Source organism: Petromyzon marinus, chromosome 51, assembly GCF_048934315.1.
Source record: "Petromyzon marinus isolate PM22_M1 ecotype Great Lakes invasive population chromosome 51, UKy_Petmar_22M1.pri1.0, whole genome shotgun sequence".
NCBI classification, from domain to species: Eukaryota; Metazoa; Chordata; class Hyperoartia; order Petromyzontiformes; family Petromyzontidae; genus Petromyzon; species Petromyzon marinus.
In genome coordinates, this window is record NC_133717.1 from 2712761 (window position 1) to 2735287 (window position 22527).

General features: G+C 43.1%; 1 protein-coding gene across 4 annotated transcripts in view; it reads left to right on the forward strand.

Annotated features, from left to right (window-relative positions):
* The first annotated feature begins 762 nt into the window (after nt 1-762).
* Nucleotides 763-22527, forward strand: part of LOC116953342 (cubilin-like) — a 584401-nt gene continuing 562636 nt past the window's right edge. Inside the window, exons 1-9 of one of the 4 annotated variants that reach the window (XM_076074908.1) lie at nt 763-1082; nt 10057-10147; nt 10900-10962; nt 13832-14081; nt 16587-16768; nt 17129-17279; nt 18222-18454; nt 19421-19553; nt 21654-21805. In XM_076074908.1, the coding sequence (XP_075931023.1) occupies nt 10102-10147; nt 10900-10962; nt 13832-14081; nt 16587-16768; nt 17129-17279; nt 18222-18454; nt 19421-19553; nt 21654-21805 (1210 nt within the window). In that variant the 5' untranslated portion in view covers nt 763-1082; nt 10057-10101. Of the gene's footprint in view, nt 1083-4624; nt 4764-10056; nt 10148-10899; nt 10963-13831; nt 14082-16586; nt 16769-17128; nt 17280-18221; nt 18455-19420; nt 19554-21653; nt 21806-22527 lie in introns of those variants that run through there. The other 3 variants (XM_076074907.1, XM_076074905.1, XM_076074906.1) reach the window with 3 other exon arrangements.

Here is a 22527-nt window from a genome sequence, read left to right on the forward strand (position 1 = left end):
GAAGTGGTCGCAGGCTCGCTGACAGGAGGTCTCGGGACAGACCCAGGTGCCATGGGTTGGCTGACTGAGATGACCGGTAGATGCACCACCAGCTGTACCCCCTACTGTGCCAACTTGCTGTATTTTAGTCGCCTGGCGATCCGCTCGTTGTTGTGAGCGTCGCTCCTCTGCCCTCCGTTGTTGCTGGAGGGCGACTGCCTCCAACTGCCCAGTAGCAGCGTCCTTCACATGCCTCCTCCAAAGAGGCCTATCTCATACCTATCAACCCCTGATCAGTGCCTACCTTATTACATACCAATTCAGGCCTTATTGGTTACCCGGTGTCTTTATAAATCTCAACGTTCATCCTACAGAGTCCCATGACAAAGGAGAAACAAACAAAATATGCCCGTATTGAAACGGCTGTACGCCGTATGGACCTGAAAACTCAATTTCCCATTACAAGAATACGGGGTAAACCGTATGGGTCGACAGGTGTGCGATCTTGACTAGGCATCTACATCGACAGAAACCAGTGTGTGTGTGTGTTCACGAGTAAAATATTTGAATTGTGGAGTGTATTTTTTTGCGAACGCATATACAACAATACAACACATTGCCTGTAACATTTGAGTCTTCTTTAAAAGGATTACATTTTCAGAATTGATGTTTAAACGTTTTTTTTCGTATTCAAAATTTGTTTGAGTTAATGATTAAAAATCTGTAATGATTAATAACTTCTTAAAGAGGTATTTCTCAGTTGTAATCCTAGGCGAGCACAACATATATAGTTGCACAGTATTTCGTACGCTGTGGTAACAATAAAGGGTTAAAGGTTACAGGCCGCTTCTGTTATACTTACTTTAAAACGAGACAAGACAACACGGACGAACCATCAGGGCAGACAAACACACAACCGCATCCCGTTGGGTTGAAGTAAAATAAATTGCCGGGAGAGAGAAAATAAACAATTGTAACCAAGAGAAACGAGAATAACGTGTTTGGTAACCTGCAACATCGCATTTGCGTAAAGGGGAGGCTCGCTCGTATATTAAGGCAGCGCCAGGGTGACGGGTCTGACTGACTGACTCTCAACTGGCCTGGTAAGTCGTGTTGTACATTGATTTAATATGCATGCGACGTCTCTTTATTTTCCTTAAGTAGATGCGCATTGTTTTAATTCACGCAAAAAAATGTAGACGGCTTCGTGAACCATTATTGGTCACTCTCAGTGTTAAAAGAAACATGAAATTACGAAGCTTTGCCGTCGAATCTGAAAAATTCGGAAAAACCGAAATATCTCACCCCATAGCTGTCAACCCATACGGTTTACCCCCTATTCTTGTACAGGGCAATTGCGTTTTCAGGTCCATACGGCATTTTGCAGTTTCAATACGAGCAAAAAATGTTTGTGTTTCTCCCTTGTGATGGAGCATTGTAGGATGAACGTTGAGATGTATAAGGGCACAGGGTGACCAATAATGTCTAAATTGGTCTGTAATAAGGTAGGCACTGAAAAGGAGTTGACAGGTTTGTCACCCCTGACGATGGCATGCTATTTTGAATGTTTACATTTCACTGCCCTAACAGGGGGGATAGTGATTAAGGTCACTTTAAATGTCGTAGTGTCGGTCGCTCTGTTCACAGTGGCTGTTCTACTTGACTCACAACGTTAAAGTTCATTCGTTCATACCCCAGTTGAGAAGTCAACTCGGCTCATCGTCCCTCCGGGATCGATCAACCATGTCGACTCACGCCGATGAGAGCTGCCCTGAGCGTGTTTTAAGCATCTTGATAACTTCACACTTTTGGGCGTGTTTACGCGACACAACTTAAAGCGATATGCCTGTAAGGGATGACCGGACTATTGGTTGCGGATGCACCGAGTGTATGTTTGTATGTATGTTTGCATGTTGAATTTTCATCGCCCCGTACGAAGCCAACCATGCTAATCGGAGGTGCGGGTGTGAGAGTTTGTGGGAACATTTATTGAGCATCGATGCAAACGCTCACGTTGTTTAGAGGCCATATACTAGAGCAAGCACCTTTCAATAATTCTTAAACTTTCGGTCTAAAACTGATTTTGTAAATACATACAATGCTTACTGTAAACCTTTTCCCAACAACAACAAAAAAACGTTCAGAACATGCTCTGTGAACAATTTAACCTGAATAAAAAATATATTAAATCTTCTCTGCAACACCTCATACGTTGATTTAACCTGAATAAAAAAAAATATTAAATCTTCTCTGCAACACCTCATACGTTGATAGAAAATTGAGGTCAGAAATAACTTCCGTGCAATTCCCCACTCTCCGTGGTATTGCATTCCCCTTTTTCTGTTATCTCTGCATAACATCGTATCAAACATCGTATTAACATATCATCATATCAACATAATAATATCAGACATCAACCCACTGCTGTTGAATATCGCACTGTTTAATATTTGGCAAACTCTCACTCAGCAGCATCATTCACATCCAGACGTTTATTTTTAAAGTTTTTCTGTCAACTTCCTCTTTCAGACAAGATAACTTATAAACGTGAAAGTGTTACTATTTAAACTACGTGCTTGTTTTAAAATATATATATAGTTTCAAATTTATGGACCATATATTGACGGGCATGTGATACACTAATGTTCCAAAGTGACACATTTTTCGTTCAAACTACTCACAACTATCCACGAAAGCTTAGTCAGCGATAGCGGCAAAGGTTTTATTTTATTCGTCTGTGGAACAATGCCAGTTTTGTCCTGCCTTTTCTGATGCAGAGCGCTGCCTTTTTCATGATATAATCAATATATGTATTAAATTCAGCAGTGCCTTCTGCAGCACATGGCTTTGCTGGTCTTTCCTGATAACTTCTTGGAATGCTGCTGCCCATGGAACTAATAGTACCAAACCGGGCATTTAGATCGCAAGTTACAATTTAATTACCCTCACTGGGTTTTCCCCTGAAGAAGTAGGCCATATAATTTAACATTTTCCAAAATGGAATTGTTTGCCTTTGAAGGTGTGAGTAATGGTGTTGTTTTTACAGTCGACCTCAACTCTGAGCGTAACTGGACGGGGATCCATCTCACGTGCAGCTCATTTTTGACGTAAAACCAATTCACCACATCCCAAGTGAATGTGTTCAGACAAAGATGCGGTACAAAGGGTGTTTAAATATCCTGTTCGCGAGTGGGCTGTGCGTTTTTTCAAAGGATGCATATATCTGTGTCCACCTTGAGAATAGGTTTTCCCATTTTTTCTGGCAACAAAACAGGTGTTAAGATGTTAAAACACCAAACTGAAACCTTTTGCAAGGAATCATGTCTGCATTCACCACAATACTTGTGGTCAGAATGCCACCTTGTCGGAATTCAAAATAGCGTTCTATATTAATACTGTCATGTCACTTATTTGCATACAACAGTCATCTGAAACATGTTCACTGGCAGCCTAGGTGATGTGGAATAACATAGGTCTCCTTAATTTCAAAAGCCTAACATAGCTTTGCACTTCTTATCTTTCAACACCAGTTGCTTCCCGCGTGCCCGATTCACACACAGAGACGCATAGATTCACACAGAGACCCATAGTTTAATCTTGATTTGAAGCTTTCGTGACTGCAGGAATCCATACTCGAAACATCGTGATCTATTATTTTTCTACCTACGTGACTTTACCGAAAGAACCCAAGAGTATGGACCCATAGTTTGTTATCCTTCCCCCGCACCTCCGATTAGCGCGGTGCAAAAGACGTTCGACATACATCCACGTACATACAGCACGGTTGGCTACGTACGGTGCGAAAGAAGTTCAATATACAAACGAGTCAAACTAAGTTTACCCTGAAGCTTAACAGAGATAAAACCTCATAAGTGTTTTAAAATCACATCTTAATGCGTATTCTGTTTAATCTTAAAATCCCTTAATTGGTGTAATTTTGGAGTTTTTAGCACGGTTTGTGCGAAATAAGCACAACATATGCGTCAGACGCTGATTAAACTCGCCCGAAAACTCCCAGCAGTTTTTTTCAAAAGTGTCCGCAATTGACACATTACAAGTGTGCAGGAAAATTAAATACACCTTTAAAAAAATCAAGTTACGTTGTGGAGTTCTTTTCAACCCTTTTCAATCCATGGCCCTCATTTTCTTGCTTAATCGATCATCTCGGCACACTGAACCGACAACTCACTGTGAGACTGGGGTGGGTGGGCAGCAATGTGCTGTAGCTGGGAGTGGATAATTCCAAAACCCATGCTCGCACTGATCTCACCGAAAATAAGGAAAACCCAAGCGGAGCAAAAGTCCATGACGAAAATTTGCCCAACTGCGTGAGTGTATTTGTATGTCTCCACGGTTGTGTGTGCGTCTCCGTGGGGAGTGGTGGCACAGTGGTTAGCGTGCTGCGTTCCGAAGCAGGCCAACCCCAGTTCAATTCCCGCTCACGGCCACCATCAGTGACGATTACCTGAACCGGTCCTGGGCTTTACCCAAGATCGACTCAGCCTCAAATGAATAAATGTTGCGGTGTGTAAACATCGCGACTGGGGAGATGAAGGCGGCTGGGCGTGGTGCTGGCCACCCACTTGTGTACCGTGTCGGCCATAGTTTAAACAAAACTTTTTTGTTATTTTACCAGGTAAGGCCCACTGAGCTATGCAGCTCTTTTTTCAGAAAAGACGTGGCCACAAATGATGGCTCAGAGAAGTGGCTCGTCGCGTGGAAATGTGAAAGCAGCCAAATACTCTTAATAGGTGCTCGCTAACAGCATGTGCACAAAACGTCTGGTGAGGCTCTGGGGGGGGGGGGGGGGGTGTCCTTGCCATGTCTCTGTGTGACTCTGAACGTGTCTCCGTGTCTATTTGCCCAACTGTGCATTTACGACCGAGGGAGTTGAGAGGGTGGGGAGGTTGGGTCTAAAACTCTCTTCGCACCTCCGATGAGCACGGTTGGCTACGTACGGTGAGAAAGAAGTTCAACAGACATACGTAGCCAAGGAAGGGAACGCATCCCAGGGAAATGTCCACCGTATATAATTTCGAAAATACAGTACCGGGTTGCGAAGCACTGATGTCGTGAGTGTAAGTGTAATGCCACAAAGGGTTAATCCTGTACGCCCTTTCTCTTGAGATATCAGAGTAGGTGATCATAATATCAATTCATAAATGTCCCACCAGCTGTACTTAATTGAAAGAACAAGGGACTATGCATAACAGATGGGTTCTGATTAAATTAAATGTAATACAGGTATAGTACATTGAATCTCGTGCATTGGTTAGTAAAAGAGGATATTTGTTTCTGAATGCATAAAGTTTGAAACTCACAGTATTAGCATGCTTACACGTGCTTAAGAGATCCATCACCAACTGCCTGATTTGCACATCAGAAGCAGCTGCTGTCTTTTTCTGGACAAAGACCTCCCCATTGCTAAAACCACTGCTCATCATTCTTATCATCTCCAGATATTTTCCATCCACTGCACCATCAGGGTCTCTCTATGCTGATGCACTGTTTTGGCGAGCAGAACTCAACATTGGCATTTAGCTCCTGGAAATAAAAGGCATACCTCGATTTACGAAAAGGGATGCATTCTTTAAACAAAAACACGCGTGAAACTACATTTCGTGAATCGAAATGGCTTTCCCCTGAATAGGGACTCCTCCACTTAGGAATGAGCTAGGTTCCAGAGGTCTGTTCATAAGTCGATTTGTTCGTAAGTTCAACTTTACGCCTGTCGATTTCAAACATTCGACATGTACACTAAACAAGGTGAATGGCTTTAAAAGTTCAATATCTCCTGTAGATGTAGATGCCACTGGTTCAATCACGTTCTGCAGACGTAGATGCCACCACCACCATATATTGCGCAGCAGTTGAACTTACGATTCTCGGTCCGAACAGGCAACTGGACATATGGACAGGTTTGTGAGTATCCCTGAAAGTCCCTAATTCGAATGTTTGTAAGTAGAGGAGTCCCTGTAATTTAATTATAAACATTACGGACGTGTATTTTTGGTTCTTTTGGTAAAGTCACGTAGAAGGGAAACAATAAATAATAAAATATAAAACAATTTAATTATTTTATTGTTTCCCTTCTACGTGACTTTACCGAAAGAACCAAGAATATGAATCCCTGCAGTCACGAAAGCTTTAAATCAAAATTACGGACGTGTGTTGGACAGTCATTTTAAATCTACTCATAACCTACAATTATACACCTCTATCACTTCGCAAAGCCAAAAATTCAATTAAAAAAATCATTAAAACGGTTGGATAATCATTAATTTAAAATTGAATTAATTAATATTTTCAGGGAACTCGCCAATAGATCTGAAATGTTGGAATGCGTGGAAAGGCGACGTGGAGTCGTCGTCATTGCTGCTGCACTGCAGGGACACGGTGACTCTTGAGCGGGTGGATGATTCCGCAGCCTCCCGGGGTGGCTGCTCGTTCGACGATCTCACGGCGCGCGTGGCTGCAGTGAAATTTCGTGACAACGCGGAAAATTCGATTTCGTTCATCGACAAATGTGTCCGTTGCGTTCATGCGAAATTTCGGAAACCGAACGCTCGCAAATCCAAGGATACCTGTGCTCTGTTGTCATACACGAGAATTTACTACTATAATGAGCCAAGAATGTCTGTGTCCCGCGCGTGACGTCACTCCACGTCGACCAGCCCCCTTCATTAATAATCATGAACAGGTGGCGTCCTCCAAATGGCCACCCCCCCCCCCCCCCATTAATAATAATTAGCGGGTGACGTCACTCCACATGGGGGGGGGGGCGAGGCGCCTCCTCCCCCCTCCTCAGCGTCAACTTACAACCCTCACTACAAAGGCAGAACCCTAACGTCATGTGATCTCCGTCACGCTATTGAGACATAGAAGTTAAAAGGACGTCATGATGAACAAGGGATTATAACCTTTAAATGAAGTAAGTTTGTGTCACCGCGGCCTTACAAATTGCACACGAATGGATGCAGTGAATATCATGTCGCGGTCTGCTTTTCACTTGCAAGTTTCAGATTTACTACAATACACCCATCCTTGGACGGGCAAAAGGCTAGAAAATGTTACTGATGCTAAGACCTACGTGCCAACGTTGCTGCAATTCTTCTGCAATTTCCATACATCCCATACTCAGTTCTCACCAGATCCTTATAGTGTGCCTGTAATATAACACCACTTGAATGATAATCATTTCCATCATTTGTTCACGGCTATTGTCACTGCCCTGCCTCGTGGAAACTGTTTTTCTGTTTTCCACGGAACCGGGTGCTTCAAACCAGATTTGAAACTCACTTTTGTGGACACCACATACTGGTTTGTGTGAAGAGGATACTTGTTTTAAACAACGGAGGACTGATCACGCAACACCTCACTGAAACATACACCCACAGTAGCCAAGGTCATATCATCGAATTTTTTGATCTTCAAATGAAAAAAAAAACTTTACTTATATAGCACAATTCGTGCAAAGAATTGAATACAAAGTGCTTTACAGGCCTAAATGAAGGGGCTGAGGTAATGTAAACAACAATAAGACTCATCTTATATTCTTAGTTTTTTCGGTAAAGTCACGTTGAAGAGAAACAACAAAATAACAAAATATATATAAAACAATAAAAAATTCTCACGACGTTTCGACCATAACTCAAACGGTCATCATCAGGTGTGTCGGTTTGCATAAATTTATTTTTAAAACGGCATATTTATTTATTTATAAAAAAATTATGCAAACCGACACACCTGATGATGACCGTTTGAGTTATGGTCGAAACGTCGTGAGAATTTTTTATTGTTTTATATATATTTTGTTATTTTGTTGTTTCTCTTCAACGTGACTTTACCGAAAAAACTAAGAATATGAATTACTGCAGTCACGAAAGCTTTAAATCAAAAAGACTCATCTTCTTTGGTTCTTTCGGTAAAGTCACGTAGAATGAGAATAAAATAATAAATTGATAAAATAAAATAACACAATAATAAGACTAATACATCAAAAACATTACAGACATTATAATGAACTTCTTGGACGAAGGCAGTTTAACATTACCTGTGGCGATACTAAGCAATGCTTATTATCCCAGTTCAATTATACTGGAAACATGACAGCTAAATATATGTGCTTAGTACCCTGAGAAAGGTTGTTGTTTTTTTAAGTGCGCTTTATCAATGTAAATTATTCTTATTATAGTTGTTTAACACAGTCGCGTAAAAAACACAAGTTGTACAATAACAGGCAGATTCTGTGTAGATACAGGTTTTACGCACCGCTTGGAAACCTTCCAAAAATGTGCATTCCAAAAGCAGACGTGACATTCTGGTGGCTCGCGCCAGGATCGGTTACTGAGCCAGCCACCTCTGCGATTCTACGTTGATAAACCCCAAATAGGGTTTCCCCACCTTGAAAACCTCTCCACAATGACCCCGCTATGACCAAAGGCCTTAGGCGGAGTTTGACTTCTACATTTTGTGGGGGTTCGCTTTGCCTCTCACATTAGGAATCGCGGGTGCATATCATTAATTTAAAAGTTTTTGTTTAATCTTAATCGTAAGCTAGTGAAAATACATTAATAAAGGTGTCCAGTTTTTGGAGGGGCGTTACCCCCCCCCCCGTGCCCCGCCCGCAAACTCTGCACATGCCATAGACTCTTGTTATCTCCATGGGAGCTGGAGTGTCTATGTAAACTCCTATTAAACCAAACCTCTTATTACCATTATCCAGGAATGTCCCATTTTTTTCCCTTCCTGCATTGTGGAATGGCTTCCTATTACAGTAATACCCCAATTTACGTCTCCCCACTTTTAACGTCGGTTCACAAACACGTCGTCACTTTATGATTAACACCGCCACCCGATTAGCATCGCCTCAACCCACACACTAACGTCGCTGACGGCACCGTCCGTCCTTTCTCGTTATCCGTCGCCTCCCAGGCTTGAACCTCCACCACCCACTACTACTACTCCGTTAATCCCTTGGATTTTACATCGTTTCGATATTCGTCGTCGCGCCTTTCTGGAGCGCATCCCCCCGACATAAACCGGGGTTTATTACTCTATCTAAATCGTTTTTTTTTTCGCAGATGAGTGGAGGCACGTGGCAAATTCTTCTGACTATGTATGATTATCCTCAATCTCTTTTTGCGGATAAGTGGAATAAATAACATCACCGATAATAGATTATGCGACGTTCATCTTCCACACCATCGTGGTATAGGGAGTTTGATTGTACTTGTATGTGTTGTAGGTTTTGCTCTCAATCCATTCTTCGTGTACAAAAGGTAGAAATGTTACACGCGTATCGCTGGACTCAGCACAATGGTACAAATCGTGTCGAATGCAGTGAAACATATCCTTGCCTCCCCGATAAAGAAGACCCTTCCTTCCATGGGATTGACTCTGCATGTAATCTGCATAAATTTAACAGCTCTGAGAATGAAAGTATCACTGTCAATTTTGAAATTGCAGACGCAGGTGGGAAACTGCAACCTGATACGATTTTCACCTGATGTCACTTAGATGGATCTAAGAGGTAGTGCTATATTATCTGCTTCTGTGGACTATTCTCCAATGCAAGGGGTCGCGCTGCCCTGCCAGAGGACTGATGGGTTCTTCACGTCATGACGTGACGCCGATGATAATACTATCGGAATAACAATGTGGGAATATTACAAAAAAAACAGTCGTCCCTCCTCCAAAAAATGCACAGTTGTACAATTGTACCGATATTCATGAAAATGTTATTTCATGCTGGTCCCTGTTATGGTAATGTAGAATTACAACTACTGTGGACTGCCCAACAGGTCTGAGCATCTCATTGCTTACTTTATTAGGGAGACAATCGAATTTTGCGTGATTTCTTTTCCATGAAAACCATTGTTGTTTAGCTCTAACGTTGTGTCAAATAAAACATATCCTCCCACTGTTTGCAATGGCATTTTATCTTATTTGTTTACAAATTCAGAGAAGGCTCACGACCTACAGACTGGATTTTGGAGAAGAAAACAAGTTTTAAGTTACGTTTTTATTATTATTAAAACGTTTCCTAATTTCTTAACACGTGCTCATCTTTTTCAGTAAAATACAGAATAAAAAAAGAATCAATTTGAGACACCGATCAAGATGGGGTTCCTTGGAAGCCTCCTCGTGGTGGCTCTTCTATGTCAAGGTAAGCTAACAGATGATAACCCCACCATGAATGGCAATCACCCCAACTCTTACAACCGAATACCTGGGATTCCCTCGGTTAGCTATATTACTGGTTCCACGAAAACCATCGTTTAACTGAAATTATCATTTAATCGAATCTAGGAAATGCACGTTAAAGGTGCTTAATTTGTTCCAAGACAATCTCAAGTTGACCTTTTTCACCATAAAAACACAGTTTAGAATGTTTAAACACACCATTTTAATAAATAAATGTTATATGAAAATATAAAAGCATTCATATGAACGTGGATAAAAAATGAATAAATGTAAGTTTCAACGGTGCATGGGAAAAAAAAATACCCACAAATTTATTCAATTGGGAATTATGGGTGGCAAACATCGCTCCCCCCTTGTGCAAAAACTCGGTAAGAACCTCCTGAAATAGGGTCACGAGACTCAGCCTTTCGTGGGAAAACAAGCGTGATAATGATAATAATACTATTATTATTGTCAGGCGGAGTTTGACTTCTGTATTTTGCGGTGGGGGGGTTCGCTTTGTCCCTCACATTTGGAATAGCAGGTGCATATAATAAATTAATTAATATGTAATCTTTATTATAAACTACTGAAAACAAATGAATAAAAATGTCCAGTTTGGGGGGGCATTGCCCCCCCCCCCGTGCCCTCTCCTCCCACGATAATTGTGGTTAGTTTTTGTACGCGCGGCAGTGATGTGCGTTTTGTGTTCATTGTTTTGTTTGTTTTCCCTAGTATACAAGACATCAGCTACAATCAGCACAACCATAACACCACCATCACGACCTGGATCATCTGGTAAACTGAAGCAATATTAACAATGTGAATTACATTTTAAAAACGGCAGAATGTACATGCATAATGTTGCATGTGTAGTGATTGACTCAGAGGCACTCTGTTTATTAACAGCCTTAATAGTTCACACTTAGTAACTACAGCTCCCAGTCAGGACAGCTGGCAGACTGCCTGACTGACAACGACGAGATGGTGAAGACGTAGATGGCGGCAAAGACTCCAGCAGCACGACGGGATCCCACTCCAAACGACAGCCCCGAACTCCCGCTTGTGCCCCCCCCCCCTTTTATCCTCCCAGCATGGCCTCGCTTCGCCCCAGCCACGCCCCCTTTATAGAACCTTCCAGCGGGTTCCCAGGCTTCCCCCACGTGCCCCTTCTGTAACCTTTCCCCTACATCCCTCTCTCTGGTCTATCACGTGACTTGCTGTCAGTCAGGGCTGCTATAACTGCAGATCCCTTCCCTGCCAGCAACAAGTGCTATGCTGCTAAGTGACCGATTCTATGTCACTACAAATGAATAATGTACATAAATTATGTATGTTGATTGAATTTGAATAACCCAACCAAGAATAGAGATATTCATTGTAATGATGACATCACATTCCCCCCCTCTATTTAAGACCGAAACAGGAGGATGACTTCCCCACAATTCTGGCTGTCGCCTGATGAGGCTAGTTGCTGTAATTACCGGCAAGACTTCATACTCGGATTATAAATGTTGTGGGTTTACTCTCCAACACACCAGTGTGCTAAACTACTAACTAATTGGCATATTTTGTTTACGTGACAAATGTTACTAATTGGCTGTGTTGGGTGGTGGCGGGTTTAACGACACATTTATTTTTACGTGATCTATCCCAAAAAGTCCTCAATCATGGCTACATTTCTTACAGAGTACAGTGAAACTCGTCTGATCCACGTCTTCTAAACCCCGACTGATAAACATTCGAGGTGCCCCCCACGGTCTGTTGAAACTAAATTCCACAGCGGCAAGACTCACGTTAGGGGAAAATTTTTTGCCGCGAGCGCGATGAGTTGCAATGGCGAGATGTTCCTCGTTTGCGGCACGAAGCTGCCATCGTGCGAGTAGCTGAGACAATGGCGCAGTTCGCTTACGACTGCATTACCTCTCCATCCAGATGTCACAACACGGTACGAGAAGGCGCACCTCAGCTTCTGATCTCGCCGCTGGGCGGCGCAGTGGGGAGATGTTAGCTACCTTACCTGGTATCCAGGAGGTTGCGGGTTCGATCCCGACCCTGACGCCTGCTGTATATTTAGAGTTTGCGTGTCTCTCTCGCCGTGGTCGTGCGGATTTTTCTCCGGGTCCTCCGGGTTTTCCCTCCATATTTAGAGACATGCGTTTAGAGTATTTGGCTGCTATATATGTGCACGTGATAAGCCACTTGGTTGACCTATCATTTGTGTTGGCCAGTTCGCTTCTGAAAAAGCGCTATACAGCTCAGTGGGCCTTACCTCGTCAAATACAACTTTTTTATTGTTTTATATATTTTATTATTTTATTATTTCCCTTCAACGTGACTTTACCGAAAGAGCTAAGTATATATATTTTTTAAAAAGTTTTGTTTCGTAGCAATGAAGCGAAACCGTAAGTACAGGTATCCCTCGATTTATGAAAGGGATGTGTTCAGAAAACACACGTAAAAATAAATGTCGTAAATTGAAATGGTTTTTCCCATTAATAAAAAAAATAGATGTGTTTCTTACGCATGTCAAAACATACACCTATTGCGCGGCGGTTGAACTTACGACTCGGTCTGAACAGGTTTGTTTGTATCTCTGAAAGTTCCTCAGTCGAATGTTCATAAGTAGAGGAGTCCCTGTAATTTTATTCTAAACATTAGGAGACGTGTTTTGGACAGTCAATGTAACTCTACTCCTAACCTACAAATATATCACTCCGCAATGCAAAGATTTAAAAAAAAAAATAAAGAACATAAATACGAAAACGATTGAATAATATTTTTTTTAAATAATTAACCTTTTGAGGGAACTCACCAAAAGCTCCTGCTGCGATGTGGGTGGATGATGCCGCAGCCTCCCGGGTGGCTTCTCGTTCGATGATCTCACGGTGCCCTTGGCCGGAGGGAAATTTCGTAAGAACACAGAAAATTCGATTTCGTTCATCGAAAAGCATCCATAATATTTAAATCGCCTGAAAGCGAAATTTAATAAAGCGAACGTTCGTAAATCGAGGGATACCTGTGTCATCTCGAATACACCTGCATCAGTTTCTTCAAGGCTTCACATCGGGGACACATGCTTCTATCTGGCTTAAAGTCTGTCAATACCATTTATTTTCTTACTGGTTATTTTACCAACATACTCTTTGTTTTTTTCGGTAAAGTCACGTAGGTAAAAAGGTCAATTAAATAAATGAAAATTAAATTAAATCACGACGTTTCGGGCGCAACACAAGCATCCTTCTTCAGGTGGGGACAACGTAGCGAAAGCACAAACACTTAAGTGTGTCTAAGAGATGGCTGTGACGAGGAATTATATAGTCGCGGGGCATAGAGAGATGGGGGGGCATGGTGAGTGTGGGGGCGGGGTGTGGGCTGGGAGGTGAAGTTGGGAAGCCGAGGGAGCGCTGGGAGGCAACGACTTGGGCCGAAACTTGCAATAACGGAATGTCTCGGTGAGGATAGTCCGTTAGCAACAATGAAGTGTGTATCAATGAACAGCAAGTGCAACCACAAGCGTCAAAGTCTTCCAGGAGGCCGCACCTCCATGGTGCTGTCTAACGCGCGAACGTACATTCTCTCACAATGCACACAGCGAGCGTTTAATTTCATAATCTGCGAGCTAGTTAACTCTCCACAAACCCCCTTGCCCCACCGCTGTCTTAAGTAGGTATGCCTGGCCACAACCTGACGTTCGCTACCACGACCTACCCCGGATTGAATTACACGACGAGCGGCATGTGGCCTCCGTTCAACACGACGGAGTCTCCGTTCAACATGACGGCGTCTCCGAGCGTCTGCGGCCAAGCCCTGAACGCGTCGATCGGACAGTTCATGTACTCCTACTACATGGCGGAAACGTGCAGCTGGGAAATCTCGGTGCCGCAAGGAATGGTGGTGACCATCAACTTCCAAATGTAAGTATTTTTTGTTGTTGTGGTTGATAACATCGTAAATATATCCTTTTTAGTATGGGTAGACAGTTCGGGCAAATACTGGTCGCAAGTGTAAGGCAACTTACATTTGTCAACGTGCTAAAGTAGGTGCAGGCGTTTTCTTGCCAGCATTTCTTTAGTCGGTGAAGGCAGAACTATGGTTTGAGTTGGAGTGAGCCGTGCGCTACTGTTGTTCACGTTTTTAATTGTTATGAAAGCATTTGTTATCGGACCATCCTGGGTGCGATCCTCACACACACCACACACATTTATAAGATGCCGAATTTGGAATTAGACTCGACAAGTAACGAATAGGAGCAGTGTGGCACAGAGGGAGAGATGGCACAGCTCTCCCATCTGCCTGGTCACATAAGTCGCAATTGTTCACATTCATTCCATTTCTGGTGATGTTTGTTTGCTCCTGGGTTGTTCAAAGTTTTTATCCGCTGAGTGTTTATTTTTTCCTGTTTGTGTAGGAGGTTACGCACAATAAAATTCCCACTGATGAGTTGTTTTGCTTACATTTAAACTTAAATATAGGCCACGTAAGTACTTTAGATCACTTTAGGTTTGTGGCAGAGATTTAAGATAATTGTAATAGGCAGAAAATTATTCCTGTCCTATGAGTGAAATAGAAGCAAGTCCAATATACATGTCTGCCATTTAACCCTGTTTACTTTTCCTCCTACTTTACTAACACCATACGTATGTATAAACTTAAATGTAAGAAGGCTCATAGGTTTGAAGCTACAAAATTTGATATTAGAAATTGAACTGGATTCAAAATCCATTACCATGTACCTTAAATATTTTGACCTCTCTGCCATTAACCTGAGAACATAACCTACTTGTCCCAGTGAAATACAAATTCGAGAAAAAGCCCTCACTGCTAGATATAATACTTACAACTTCTCAAAATAAATGATGGTTTGTGGGTATTTTCGGTAATAACATCATTGATAATTGTTCGTTGGCGTGTATTCGATGGACTGCATTTCTGAACTTGCCTCATAAAATAATTGTAACAAGGTAAATTCGGCTTAAATGTATTGCAGATGATGAAAATATAATTTGGCAAATGTCTTAAGAGGCTGAGGGTATGGAATCTTTCAGGTCGTCTTTAAATAGCTTATTTCTAAATTCCAATAATGCTCATTCACCATTCATAAAACGTCGAGTAAAAGACAGAACCCACGGTTTATACCTCACTTAGCTGACCTTCATCGGAGGAACAATGCTGGGGCATTATCCAGGAAAGTCAAGATGGTGGATTTGGCTAAGGGTTCGTCACGTAGAAATGTAAAACATACATTTGCCACAGCATTAAGTTGCGTTAAGGAGTAGGGCAGTCCCCGACCCATGAACGAGTGCCGTTCCTGAGACCCGTTCGTAAGTCAAACGGTTCGTAACTCGGAAGACAATGTACTACGCTTAAATGCCCCATAGGTCGGTGTTACGGTAAAAAAAAGAAAAGCATTGTGCATGTAATATTGTGATATATACTGTATAGAAAATAAAACATAAAATAAAGTAACATGAAAATGTTTTTCATTTACGTTGATGCTTGTCGAAAGGGGTACAATGAGTCACCACAAATGCACACACACACGGGAACACACGCGTGCGCAGACACACGCAGATCACCTGCGTAGCCTTAATAGACTTGGGGAAAGTTCTGTTAGCGAGCAGCGCTGATGAAGGCCGGTATGGCACACGAGGGGGTGGGTGGCCAATACCACGCCCGGCCGCATTTGTCTCCACAGCGGTGATGTTTAAACACCTCACTAGATACACCAGACACAGTTGATCATAAGCAGGAGTCGAACCTGTGTCACCGGGTTCATAGCGCAGCGCGCTAACCGCTACACTACCGCTCCCCCAAAGACAAAGATCCCCCGTATAGCCTTAACAGACTGTAGGGGTAAGTACTGTTAGCGAACACCTATGAAGGCCGGAACGGTACATGAGGGGGTGGGTGGCCAGCACCACGCCCGACCGCCTTTGTCTCCAGAGTGGCGATGTTTACACACCGCACCAGGTACTCATTTGAGGCTGAGTCGACCTAGGGGAGGCCCAGGACCGGTTTAGATAATCGTCACCGGTGTTGGCCGTGAGCAGGAATCGAACCCGGGTTGCCAGGTTCATAGCGCTGCGCGCTAACCGCTACACTACCACTCCCCCACACACACTTTCACACACACGTGCACACACGCACAGACACGCATCAATGCTGTCTGCCAGCAGGATGGTGGGACTCATTACATCTCGCGAAGGATCGCTCCGGTGAACAAAATAGTTCCGCGGTTCAGTTCGCAAGTAGGAGCTCGCGTCTGCACGTTGGATGGTTATAACAAAATTTATATCTTCAGGAAGCTCGTTCGTAAGTGCGGGTGTTCGTATGTCGGGTGTTCGTAAGTCAAGGACTGCTTGCGAAACCTCTATCACATGGTCCCACTGTAGTGAAAACTAATTTTTGTTGTGTTGCAGGTATAACAACTACTACAACAACAGCATTCAGATTTATGACGGCCCACTGAATCAGGTCACAGACCTACCAGGAAATGTGTATTTGTACAACTACGTGTCCTCCACTGAATCGGTGCGGGTTGTCGTCACAAAGAACAACAACGGTTGGCTGTACCTACACGGAGATTTCTATGCTACACCAGGTGCCTATGCCACTGTCACATTGGGTGCATAATTTCAGTGATAGGGAAACAACATGCGCATGAGCAAATGTAGCTGTCTGTCCTGGTGGTCCTACGTTGGCTTTCTTCTTTGCCTCATCTATTTGGCCAACACACTCCAAATCAGGAGTCTTTCAAACTGCAGAGGACTGAAAATGATGAGCAGGGTAGAGAAAAACTTCAAGTGTGTGTGTGTAAAAAACGAATACGTTGGTTTCCGAAGAAGCATATGCTCTACAATGTCATTTGAAGAAATGGAAATGACTTATGCCATCACACCCAACGATTAAAGGAACCTTAAACCTTAATTTAATCACATGCAATGATTGTGTTGTGTTTCAGCTGATATCTACTGTGGAGGCGTTTTCGATACAGACATCAACCTGTTAATACTGTCTCCAAACTACCCCAACGGCTACCCCAGCAACCTGGAGTGCGTCTGGATCTTCAAGGCACCAAGCCGTGGCATCTCACTGTCATTCATGGATTTCAGGTGGGTAATGCCGATGAGTCCGTGTGTCAAACGTACGCTGCGATAGAAGTTCAACTTACATATGTAGTGACGTTAATGGTGTCACTATGGTGTTAGCGCCAGCCACTGTCACAAGAGTGCTACTGTGCATCTAGGAACCTCTCTCGGGGGCCAGAGTAAGTACGGCATGCGAGCAGGCCCTAGGGGGCATAGTCCTGGTGACGACCTGAGAGAGGGCAAGTGAGGATGGGGTAGTCTGGGTGAACCCGAGAGGGCACGTGACCCAGACAGGGTAGCGAAAGGGCTTGAGGGGCACGTGATGCTCGGTCTGGATCCTTCGGGAAAGATCCCGAAGGGTGCGTGGCCGAGGGCGGAGCAAGGCCACGCTCAGGAGCATAAAGGGGCAGTCCCGAGAGCGTTCTTGGCTGTTCTCTGGAATCAATCCTCGGCGCCACTTCTCTCCGGTCTTCGGTCATCGCTCGGCATCGTGGGTCAGTCAGGACGTTGCTGACTGACCCGGTTATGTAGTTACCCTGTTGGGGTCTAGTTAACGTGTGTACGTTGTGTAGTTAGCCCTGTTGGACTGTGTATTAAACGTGTTGCCTCCAAGTCAAGTGTGTGCCTCCAGTCTCAGCTGAGGACCACTTGTTGAAAATGTAGCTTGTACATATTCCAGTTAGAGGTATATTACTCCATAAACTATTCAGAACTTAATATTCAACATACCTGTTGCTGATGTCAGTCTCTCCATACCACTCATGCTGTTGACTGCTCAAAAAGTTGAACTCGTAATTATCAACCCAAAAATGGAGATTATCTGGCCTATACCTTGACTTAATGGTGCTGGCCACCCACCCCCTCGTGTGCCGTGCCAACCTTCATAGGCCCAACTCGCTAACAGAACTTGCCCCAACAGTCTGTTAAGGCTACACGGGTGGTCTTTGTATTTGTCTTTTTGTGCAGGATGGATGCTGACAATTCATCACAAGGGCAGAGTCCCAGCAGGTGCGTGGGAGATTCCCTGACCATTTACAACGGAGAAAATGTACACTCTGTGATCCTGGACTCACTGTGCAGCAACAGCCCTCTCAGCCAGAGCCCGCAGTCTCATGGCAGCATGATGGTGGTCTTGAAATCCGGTGAAAGGAATTCTTCTGGAGCTTTTGCTTTCAGCGTTTCACAAAACTGGTTCCAAGGTAATTCACTTTTCTTTGCAGTCGGTTGTCGTCGGTGATATTGAGGCAACATTATTGCAAGTGAGGAATATGGCGAGGTGGCACTGTGGGGCAGAGCATTTTTTGACTCAACATTCAGAAGGTGGCAAGCTCAACAGGCGCCAAACTCAACCGACTATCCCTCGCTTGTCCAACACCAGATGTGCACACCTCCTTACTGCAGACAATTGTGGTTTGTCACACGACAATAATCTATTCTGCCTGGTCTAAATAGTTGACCTACAGTGCCGCACCCTGATGCACTGCAAGAATGGCACCCAATACTTTCTCCCTGCCTATCCCCTCCCTTGGGACTACCCCTCTAATCGCTAGCTAGCTACCCCACACCACCTGCTTTTGTTAATCCGGGTCTGCCAGTGGCGCGGATCAGCCTCTAACATTAAACAGCCCTCTGCTTGGGTGGATTTGGATCGATTCCAATTGATTCTGACGTTTTAATAGCATGATATAGTATGAGATAGCACGAAGGGCACCGCAGTGGAGAGATGTTATCTGCCTCACATGGTATGCAGGAGTTCATGGGTTCGATTCTGATCCCAATCCCTGTATGTTTGGAGTTTGCAGGTCTCTCTCCCCGTGGTCGTAGATTTTTCCCCAGGTTCCCTGGTTTTTCCCTCCACATTTATAAACATGCATTTAGCAGTGTTTGCCTGCTTTAAATGTCCATGTGATGATAAGCCCACTTCGTTGAGTTATTGTGGCCAGGTCGCTTCTAAAAAACAGCTGTATCACTCAGTGGGCCTTGCTTGGTAAAATAAATAAAAAATGAATAAATAGTATCATCAATATTTTTTTAAAATACTTTGTGAACATGGTTATAAAAGTACTGTGTTGTGAATTTAAATTGCACTTTTAAAATAACGCTTTTGTAAGTTCCAATAAGTGCATAATTGGTAAGGTTGACCACTTTGTTTTTGTTTTCCCTAGGGACTTGTGGAGGTGTATTTAATGGGACTGAAGGTTTCATTTCTGGGAATGATTCCTTCAGTAGCTACAATTGCTACTGGCTCATTGAAACAAGTCCGGACAAAGCTGTGTTCTTGAATGGAACCTTCTGCCGGTAAATGCGCTTCAGTAGCTGATTTGTTAATATACTCATAGACAGTAACCAGTACCACTGATGAGTGCATCAAGATAGCAACATACAGCAAGGACAGCAAATACATCAACATTCTGATTGTGGTAATCAACAAAACAAAATTGGCAGTCTTGGTGTTTAACCAAATGAAAGATGGCAGCTTTCACACAGGCCCATTCTATTACGTGAGTGATCGCGACTAATGCCATCAACCTGGCGATTGAACATTGGGATCAATGATCTCCCAGTCTCCAGAACAACAACTAAAGCCACCACAACGGTCCTCTCCAGGGGAAGCAACACGCCAGATAGGTCCTCTAACTCAGTGCTTCTGAACCTGGGATGCATACACCCCCTGCGGGTGCGAGATGCTCTTTCTGGGGTTGTGAGACATGGGCGGATTTTTTTTACAAGGTAAATAATCAAAATACAAATTAAGCACAGGCATCAAAGTACAACTACTTTGGTTCATCAAACATTATGTATTTATTAACATTATAAAAAAAATTACGATGGAGGCTGCAGTAAAGGTTAAGAACCACTGCTCTAACTCAGCGCTGGGGGACTTTGCCGGGAAAAGTGCGAGTATCTTTAACACGTGGGAGGCTTTCGCGACCAATATTATTCATAATAAAGGTTTTTGGGTTAGATCGCGTTTATTTATAAATGTGTCGTAACCCTCCACCACCCGACACGGCCAATCAGCAAAAAAAGTGTCACGTTGACAAAAGACAAATAATTCACTACTTCAGCCCACCGGTGTGTTGAAGAGTGAATCCACAACATTTACAATTTGAGTACGACGTTTCACTGGTAATTACATCCAGCATCATCGGGAAATTCGCCAGAATGGTAAAGCCCTCGCTTGCTCCCGGTTTTAAATAGAGCAGCAGGGTGACGTCATCACTTTACTCATATCAGGTGCAGTGATTAGAGGCGGAGGGGGGGGGGCATTGTAATTATATAATCGATTAGTAATCAGTCATTGGTTATGATTAGTAATGAGTTGTAGATTAGTAATTCTTTAAATCAAAATGTAATGTGTATTATTTAATAATACACTTCTTGCACTAAAGACGCATTACCTAAATTATCAACAGAAGGTGTATATCGGATTAATTGTTTATGTGGCAGCTGCTACATTGGACAGACGGGACGTAACATCAGCGTAAGACTAAAAGAACATCAGAGAAATATTAAATTATCTCAAACACAACTGTCGGCAGTGGCAGAACATGCTTGTCAACAAGGACATTCAATTGATTTTGACAATGTTGCAGTGGTGTGTAAAACTAATTACTGGCAAAGACTAATTAGAGAATCCATTGAAATTGAGAGGAACAAGAATAACTTTAATCGCTCTGACAGCTACAGGCTTAGTGCGGCCTGGAAGCGTATTATTAAATAATACACATTACATTTTGATTTAAAGAATTACTAATCTACAACTCATTACTAATCATAACCAATGACTGATTACTAATCGATTATATAATTACAATACCCCCCCTCCGCCTCTAATCACTGCACCTGATATGAGTTAAGTGATGACGTCACCCTGCTGCTCTATATAAAACCAGGAGCAAGCGAGGGCTTTACCATTCTGGCGAATTGCCCGATGATGCTGATTGGCCGTGTCGGGTGGTGGAGGGTTACGACACATTTATCAATAAACGCGATCTACCCAAAAACCTGTATTATGAATGCGAGTATCTTGCAAACATTTTGAAGATTAATAATATCGACGTCCTCATGCCCCAAGAAACCCACGTCTGAGGTGAATGAAGGCATTTATTTTGTGCAATGAGATACATGCGAAACACAATAGAGAGCACAGACGAAGCACCACAGGAATAACTTAACTGAATTCCATACAATCGATAATTATTGTATGTGCATACAACTATAATATCTAGTGCATCTAAGTATATCATCTACCAAACGCAGCCTAATTAATGCACAGACAGTGTCCAGCTAAGAAAGCATTTCGCCTTACCCCGAATTCTGACTTACTCGAGTATGGCTTTTTGAAGATGTACCGTATGGTGATGCGAACAAACTGATCTTTATTTTGTATTTCAGGAATGTTGAAATCCATGAAGGCCAGTCCATCAAAGGGCCAACTTTGGCCATTGTCAATAATAATGACTGTGAAAACATAAATGTCCTCTCCTCTGGAAATAAAGTCGTATTAATCACATATGGACCATTTGATGTGACTTACAAGGCTTCAGGTTTGCTTTTTGTTGTTTTATTTATGTACTGATGGATTTGCGTCGCGAACTATATGAGTAGTGCAATGGCAAATACACACTGACGCCGGAGCAGAAACCAAAACCTACGAGAGGTGGTGGGGTGGCTCAGGGTGAGAGCCCTCAGCAGGCATCACTGGATGACGAATGGCTACACATTCATTTTATATATATTTGTGCGATGCACAATGCTTCATTCAACTAATTTGTTTCACTTGTCCAGCCCCCTTTATTTTCTTATGTTAATGGGTGTTTTCCAAAGAGGTGAACTGGGTTTTTAATACTGTAAAAAAATGTGACTAAGAATTTTGAATTTGGGGCCCCGCGGTGGTGAGATGTTATCTCCCGCGCCTGGTATGAAGGAGGTCGTGGGTTCAATCCCGACTCTGAGGCCTGCTATATATTTGGAGTTTGCATGTCTCTCTCCCCATGGTCGAGTGGATTTTCTCCATGTCCTCCGGTTTTCCCTCGACATTTAGAATCAACATCATGCGTTTAGAGTATTTGTCTGCGAAACATTTTGATAAAGTGAGCCACTCGGATGAGCTATCATTTGTGGCCAGGTTGCTTTTGAATAAGAGCTATATTGCTCAGTGAGCCTTACCTGGAAAAATGAAAATCGAAAGAGAAGGGGAGGAGGGGTTCAACATGTTCCATGCAGCTCACACGACACCACGGCTAAACGAGTCGTACGTTATTGTTGA